The following is an 8,292-nucleotide window of genomic DNA, read 5'->3' on the forward strand; positions in this document are numbered from 1 at the left end:
AGGTCCCTTCCAAACCTGACCATTCTGTGATTCTGTGGTTCCGTAAACCAGAGAGCATCCGGGTGTAACCCTATGCTAGCCGGGGCTTCCCCCTGAACCAGTAGTCATTTTGTTTAAGGGATGAATAAGCAAAACATGATGTTGAACTTGTGGATCTGGCTCTGCCCTTTGGTGTACACTCTGATTCGGCGCTCAGCCTTGTGACCTGCACTTACCCTGCTGTCCCCAGCTACTCTGTGTCTGGTTGCAGTCAGCAGAAGAGAAATAGCTCCCTGAGGTGGAGATAGAGAACAAGAAGGAAATATACTGGAGGCTTTCAGTGATCCAGCTAGAAAGCTGGATCCCAGCCTTGCTGATGATGGGCCAGTCTTAGTTACACCTGCTTCTACCACCTCCTCCAGATTGCAGCGCTGGTATATAGGGAGTGGGGCTGGAGATTACTGGCTCTGTCAGACACGTGAAACAGAGACAGCTCAGCACCATATGCTGCTGAGAATGTGCCATCCAGCCACGTACTCCTCCCTGTCCATCACTGCTGCAAGATCATGGGGTCATATAGAATCTAGAATCATAGAATGGTTTGGGTTGGAAGGAACCTTAAAGATCATCTAGTTCCAACCCCCCTGCCATGGGCAGGGGCATCTTCCACTAAACCAGGTTGCTCCAACCTGGCCTTGAACGCAGCCATAACTACCATGGGGAACCTGTTCCATGACCCTCACAGGAAAGAATTTCTTGCTGATATCTAATTTAAATCTCCTCTCTTTCAGTTTAAAACCATTACCCCTTGTCCTACCACTACACCGCCTTATAAAGAGTCCCTCCCCAGCTTTCCTGTAGGCCCCTTTTGGTACTGGATGGGGCTATAAGGTCTCCCCGGAGCCTTCTTTTCTCCAGGCTGAACACTCCCAACTCTCCCAGCCTGTCCTCCCAGCAGAGGTTCTTCATCCTTCTGATAGTTTTTGTGGCCTCCTCTGGCCCCGCTCCACCAGGTCCATGTCTCTCCTGTGCTGAGGCCCCCGAGCTGGAGGCAGCACTGCAGGGGGGTCTCCCCAGAGCAGAGCACAGCAGAGGGGCACAATCCCCCCGTCGCCCTGCTGGCCACGCTGCTGGGGATGCAGCCCGGGATACCGGGGGCTTGGTGGACTGCCAGCGCACATTGCTGGCTCATGTTGAGCTTCTCATCCACAAACGCCCCCAACTCCTTCTCCTCAGGGCTGCTCTCAGTCCAACACCCTTGTTATTTCCAAATATATTTAACTCCCTTGCTATTTCCAAAGAAGTTCTCTGGGCACCAAACACCAAAATTATCCAAGCTTGTGTCCTGCTCCACAGGGAGAGTGGAAATAACCTGTCTTATACACAGAGGTTAGGGGTTTGCACTAAGACTGAGACCCACTGAGACACTAAGACCCACTTGTGGTGGTGGGACAAAGAGGTGCCTCAGATCCTGTGGCTAAGACTCAAGAAGGTCATAACCAGCAAAGCAGCTCTTGGCTGCAGAGGAGGCACCTCTCACTTCTTCCTCCCTAAGAAGCCCTCACCACATCACCCCACCAAACCTCTTCTCCGCTGCGCTCTCACCATCGCAAGGTAGTTGTAGTCCGTGGCTTTCCCAAGACCTAGCTTCTTCTTCTGTTCCATTGTCATTCCTCTCAGCATGCAATAAAACACGTGGTAATTCCTCTCGTCCTGAGCCTACAGTAGGAGAGCAAGCGTTAGCTCTGTGAGGAGACATGGCACTGCAATGGTCGACTGACCAAGTGCCCGCTCCCACACCTTGCGGATATATCGCCTTACCTGCCTGCAGACCCGGGACTTCTCCAGCAGGTACTGTTCAATCTTCGCTCCCTCGATGGCTCCCCTTTTGTTGAAGTGGATGTCGATGTACTTCCCAAATCGGCTGGAGTTGTCATTACGGATGGTCTTTGCATTCCCGAAAGCTGTGGGGAAGAATTGCAGTGGGTTAGAGAGGACCTGATGCAGGGGGGATCGTGGCTCTGGTCTCATGGGCAAAAAAATATAATCAAAAGAGGGGGGCTGAGAGCGTAAAATCAGCCTCAAAGTCTTTTCCTCAAGTTTAGCTGGCTCAATTTCACCTCAGCACAGGGAAACAGGATATACCGCAAATGACTGTCCTCGGAAACAAAGCGAGGAGCATAGAGAAGGAGGCATGGGAACAGGGTGACCTTACGCAGGAAGAAGAGCTAGGACAGCAGGGTTATGGCAGCAGCTGATGAAATACAAGAGGGTTGAGCAAGGCTGGCAGGAGGATGCTGCAGTGTGCGAGGCGATGCTGCGCGGGAAATGACAGAGCTGCTGATGAGTGATTTGGTGACTGAGAGGGAAGGGAAAGAGCTTGTCCTTTAGGGAAACACTGAGGACTAAACCAACCTCCAGAGGGAGACTTCTCCCTGCAAACAGACTGTGTGCAGAGAAAGGTACCCATTTCCATCCTTTGTTTGGGTGTGGACCGCTGGCTTGAGTGCCTTGGCCAAGCATGCCTGGGCTCCAGGATTGCTGGCTGGTGATGGATATGCATTTGAAATACTCTCTTCCCCTCAGTCCCAGCAGTGATGAAGTGTATGTTCAAAAACACCCTGTGTGCACGCTATGCACCGTGATGCTCCACTCTGGTGACACCCCACCTGGAGTGCTGCCTCCAGCTCTGGAACCACCCGCATAAGAAGGACGTGGACCTGTTGGAGCAGGGCCAGAGGAGGGCCACAAAGATGATCCGAGGGCTGGAGCACCTCTGCTGTGAGGACAGGCTGAGAGAGCTGGGGCTGTTCAGTCTGGAGAACAAAAGGCTCCGGGGAGACCTTATAGTGGCCTTCCAGTACCTAAAGGCGGCCGCCAGGAAAGCTGGAGAGGGACTTTTTACAAGTGCATGTCGTGATAGGATGAGGCAGAATGGCTTCAAACTGGAAGAGGGGAGATTTAGATTAGATATTAGAAAGAAATGTTTACTATGAGGGTGGTGAGCCCCTGGCCCAGATTGGCCAGAGAAGCTGTGGCTGCCCCATCCCTGGAGGTGTTCAAGTCCAGGCTGGACAGGGCTTGGAGCAACCTGGTCTGGTGGGAGGTGTCCCTGCCCATGGCAGGGGGGTTGGAACTCGATGATCTTCAAGGTCCCTTCCAACCCAAACCATTCTATGATTCTGTGATGATTCTGTGCTTTAGAACACCAGCAGTCAGGCATCCCTGCGGTGCCTTGAGAGCCTCATTGCATCTTCATGCCATGACTGAAGGAAGCTCCAACAGAGCACAGAGTAGGAAAGCTCAGCCAGTGAGTTTCTCGTCTGCTCTGCTAACATTGCGCATGGAATGCAGTTAGGATATTCACATTTCCGTTGATTCCCAGGGGGCTATTTACCAAGCAAAACACTGCTCTCTGTGAGTAGCAGCAGAGGTAAAGTCAATGTTATTCTTTAAGGAAAATGTTATTTTTCTGCATAAGTGTAAAAGGTCCATCTGGCATCATGATGGGGCCAGAGGGTCAGATCGCCTATTTAATTTAAAGACATCCAATTAAAACAGCGGGGCTGATCACAGTAACAGCTTGACAATGTACCTTTTAAGGCCATGAGCCGATTGCTATTATCTGGTTCTTTCTTGAACTACCTTTATTGTTTTTTCTGCATTCTGCTGCCATTTGCTGATCTTGGAAGGAAAAGGTGGGGTTTGCTATAGTGTATTGCCAGCTCAAGGTGTTTACCCTGTGAAGCTCTGGTCAAATTAATCTCATCTTCTGCTGAACTAGCAAAGAATAGGAATAGGATTTTTGCAACTATGGTCAAATAAAACAAAATAAATTAGTTAGCTGAATGTAGTATTTACAGGCTACTGGTGCTCTGCATACAGTTATAACTCCAGCACTGGAAGAAGTGGTGAGATTTTTCGAAAGAGCTTTGTGTATTTGGTTATCAGCGTTTTTCAAATTCCAGATTACACAGAGAATTAGGTAAGGTCAGGTTTCTGTTTTGAAATTTTGGGGAAAAAAAGTACTGATTTAAGTGGAAAAAACACATTTTTCAATTTTAAGTGGATAAAACAATTGAAGAAAATTTCAGGTCAGCTAAAATATGTCACTTTCAACAACAGTTGTCAAAAATAGCAATGAAAAATTTGAGAGCCCAAATCAGAGAATATTTGTCTTGTGAAAAATAGATTCAGATGGAGAGAAACCAAATATGGTGTTTAAAAAATATTTACGTCATTGCTTTTGACATATTTTTTAATTATGTCACTTTTTGAAACCTCAAAATACAACAAAGTGACTTACATTTGGCCATATTCTGTGGTTCCTGATTCTGATAATTTTTTTGCCAGCAAGAAAAACGCCTCCATCATCTGAGGCCTCACCTTCCAAAATGGGATTTGCCTCCAGGACCTGCTGCTCAATCCAGGAGTGCTGACCGCTGATGGCCGCCAGGAACTGCAGAATCAGTTTTGTGCTTTCTGTCTTCCCTGCTCCGGACTCACCGCTGCAAAGACACCAGGAATTGAGGTCAGCGGAAGCTCTGTTGCACCCCCGCCAATGTCCCTCTCTCTGTCTCTGTGCCTCTTCTGTTAGCACAGGTAGGACGAGGTCACTAAGGACGGGTTTCCAGCATCCCATGGAGTGGTTGCAGGAGAAATGGTAGGACACAGTACTGGACAGCTTCCAGCCAAGGTCCAGATTTGCTTTACAGTCCATTTGGCCCAAGCTGTTGCTTGGGTTTCGGTCTCTCCAGCAAATACCGTCATTCAATCATCACTCAGAAGGCCAGGAAGCACTTTCAGACAGTGCTTTTCCAGGTATGACCACCAGACCACGAGCCTGTGGTTCAGGGGCTGGTTGGTCCTGTGGAGCAGCTTCACCATCGGTCTTGAGCTGCCAAAATGCACCAGAAGGCAGGATGTGAAATACTGCCTTTTAGAGGCAGGCACTTTATCAAGTCCCCTAGACATGTCCCGCTGAAGGGCAGATAGGAGAGGAGAAGATCATGGGGCAGGAAGCAAGAGTTCAAAGCAAGAGTTCAAAGCAAGACCTCAAAGCTCTCTCTCCACTGAACTCTGACTCCTGTTACCTTGCATGGCCTTATTTAAGCCCTGACCATGTCATCCTGCCATGCAGTGTTTGAATGCAGGCTGTCACGCTGGTGGTGGCAGTTCTGGGGTAGGGTACCACATTCAGCGCAGGTAGTCTGATGGTACAAGAGGAAGGACTGGGCAGAAATCCCTTTCTGTAAATCCTGTCCGCTATAAGGGGTAGCCGGTACAAATGATTGAAATGGACCTTCCTGATGTTAAATAAAAGAGCACCAGGGACTGAGCCCTGGTGCCGTGGCCGAATTGCCTCACTTCCCAGGGCTGGCTGGCCACTGGCACACTGCATCATGCCTGACCTTGACTGTCCTCTTGGCCCCATATGATGCTTTTTTAGCCCTGCGAGGTAATCATTACTGCATGGCCTTTTCAGTCCCAGGTATCTGAAACACTGTGCATGGGGTGCTCCAGAGAAATGTTTTTATGCAACAAAACTTAGGATAGGTATGCCTTGGAGAACAGTGGTGCCCTGAAAGCACAAAGACTGTCTGAGGGTCCAAAACTTGATGGGACAGTGTTGGAGGGCTGAGGGAATCAAATCTGGTTCATACCACCATTTGGGATAGACAGTGGCGTGAACTATACCCATAACTGTGACCAGGCATTTCTTGGTGCCCAAGGTTGACCAGTCCACAGCAGAGCCATGCAGACAGACAGCAGTTCAGCAGTGTGAACAACCATAGGTCCAGTGCTCAAGCTTATCCCTGGCCCTTCCTCGTGGAGAATGTATAGATCTCTGTATCTTTGATGTCTGAAGAAGTACTGAGTTTAAATTTAAAAGGAGAGGTTAAAGACGAATATGAGATCCATTGGGTTGTAGGGTAAGCACCAAAGGATCGATAAAGCATTTTTACTAGGAACAGTGACTGCAAACAGAGACCACATCTGCACTGGGAATATGTGGATGGGAGATCTAATAGGTCATTCAAATTCCTGATTCAATTTGATAAGCTGTTCCCTATCAACCGCATTGCAGGTCCTCAACATCCGTTTTCAGGATATGGACCATTTGGAAATTCAGGGACTCACCTTATGATACAACATTGGTCCTTGTTGTTGCGCTGCATGTTGAAGTAGCAGTTGTCAGCAATTGCGAAGATGTGTGGTGGCATCTCACCAATCTTTTTGTTGGTGTACAGGCGTATCTGCTCAGGTGAGTAGATGGGTAGGAGCTGGTAGGGGTTTACTGCCACCAGTATTGAACCAGTGTATGTCTAGAGGAGAAGCACATGAAGATTTATGGGGACAGTGAGATGTAGCTAAGAGGCTTTGGCAGCTTGGATGGAATGCAGAGGCCAGAAAAATCAAGGCTTTTCAAAAGCTGGATGAAAGATGATGTTCAAGTCAAAGATGGTTGCAGGGTAGAGCCTGGAGCAAAATTGGAACAAATGTCCCAAATGATCTAAAACAGTTCATACCCAGCCCAACACATGCACAGCATGGATTCAAGCCTTAATTCATATTTTGGATAAACAAATTGTGAGAGACTAGAGATGAAAGCAACCTGGAGACCATTGCCCTATCTCAAAGCAGGACAAGCTGGAGCCAAACCATTCCTGACAGATGTCTGTCTAACCTACTTTTACAAAACCGCAACAGACCTGCTAAGCCTCCCTCTGCAACCAGTTCTTCTCTACCATCTCTGTCTAACCAAATCTCTCCCCAGTGCAATTTAAACCTTGTCCTGTGCACATGGACATGGCCCACAAAGTCCTGACATACCCCTTCTCAGCTATTTCTGAGTAATTTGGGGAAGTGGCCTTTTGTCCATCCCATGCTCTCTGGCACCCCTTTGGGGTGTCTTGCTCTGTCATTTCTGTCCTTCCAGGAGATGTTTCTCTCAAGCCTCTCGCCAAAGGGCTCACGACCTTTGTCATCTTGTTCAGGTGCAGCTCTGTTGTTAGGAGGTTGGGCCACATCCCAAGCTCAAAGCAGAGAATAAGGATCTCTGTCTTCTACTTCAGCTGTCTAAAAGTTAGTGTCTAGAGCAAGTGAGTCAAAGGGGTTCCATCTCAGGCTAACCAAGAGGCATGAGATCAAGGCTACTTTCACTCCACGACCTCAAAGTGGCCAAGTCGCCTTCTCTAGGTTAACTCTTGGAAACTAAAGTTACAGGATTAATCTCACCTTTCTTTCCTGGCTGTGAAAGTGCCCGCACTGCTGCATATGTTTTTTCCAGGAAAACAAATAATAAATAATTTCAATGTAAAAATAATCCTTCGGGGTGGCCTAATCCCAACAATAAGCCTTTGGCACAAAGCAGAAAAGCGGCACAGGCAAGGATGCTTGTGAACCAAGAAGAAAATTTCTGTGCTTTGCTGGCTGCTCTTCTTTTTGGGCTTTTTTGCAAACTGGCTGATAAATAATAGAAGTCTGAGCTGTTCCTCATTTCTGATGGCAGCAAAATAACTACCACTGCTGGGGAGAGGAGTGGAAAGGGAGACTTGGAGACACAAGCCCTGGGTCAAGTTTCTCCCATCAAGCCCAGTATTCCTCAAGCATGATGGAAAGGGCTTGATTGGAGTGAGATGACAATTTGTTTGCCACCATCTACACAACACTTCCCACGATCTCAGGCTTGCTGAAAGGCAGCCAGTAGGTGGCAATTGTGTCCTATAGTAGGGGTGCTGAAAGCCTTGAGGGACTCATCACTTTCTAGCCTCATGGCCAACACCCGAGAGCAACTTTCTCTTCAGTCCCAGGTGAGGTATGACTTTACAGTGGTAACTGAGAAAGGATATGATAGTCTTCCCTGTAATAGGCGGTTACGTGCCAGTAAAGGAAAAAGCTCTTTAAGCTCAAGAACAAAGTTGTCACAAATCCAAAGGGTAGAAATTGGCTGTGAAATCACGTAGACTGTATGTCAGAAGAAGAAGGCATTGAAATAAGAGAGCAGAGAAGTCCCAGAGCAGCCTTCAATGGGGACAGAGCAGGTAAGCTTAGCACTCAGAGAAGGAGTGAGCTCAATTTCTGAATGGGATTATGTCACCAAAATCCCGAAGGAATCCCAAGTCTCCTTCCAGTCCTGAGCGAGATGTTTGAAATACTGTTTTCCTCTTCATAATTTATTACCAGGTTAATTACAGGAACATTTCTAATCTTCCTTGAGCCTCTTCTCAAAAAAGACTGACTCTTCACAGAGGTCTCTCAAATCCCTGTGTTTCAGCCACACTGGTCTGCCCTGCCCCAAATACAACCAGA

General features: G+C 48.0%; 1 protein-coding gene across 1 annotated transcript in view; it reads right to left on the minus strand.

Moving 5' to 3' along the window:
• MYO7A (myosin VIIA) overlaps positions 1-8,292 on the minus strand; it is a 71,231-nt gene that overhangs the window by 53,547 nt on the left and 9,392 nt on the right. The window contains exons 4-7 of the mRNA XM_009881226.1: positions 6,121-6,305; positions 4,366-4,487; positions 1,801-1,943; positions 1,585-1,698 (exon numbers count right to left, since the gene is read on the minus strand). Coding sequence (XP_009879528.1) covers positions 1,585-1,698; positions 1,801-1,943; positions 4,366-4,487; positions 6,121-6,305 — 564 coding nt within the window. The remainder of the gene's footprint in view (positions 1-1,584; positions 1,699-1,800; positions 1,944-4,365; positions 4,488-6,120; positions 6,306-8,292) is intronic.

The sequence above is a fragment of the Charadrius vociferus genome, unplaced genomic scaffold (assembly GCF_000708025.1).
Source record: "Charadrius vociferus isolate BGI_N301 unplaced genomic scaffold, ASM70802v2 scaffold1, whole genome shotgun sequence".
Taxonomy (NCBI): Eukaryota; Metazoa; Chordata; class Aves; order Charadriiformes; family Charadriidae; genus Charadrius; species Charadrius vociferus.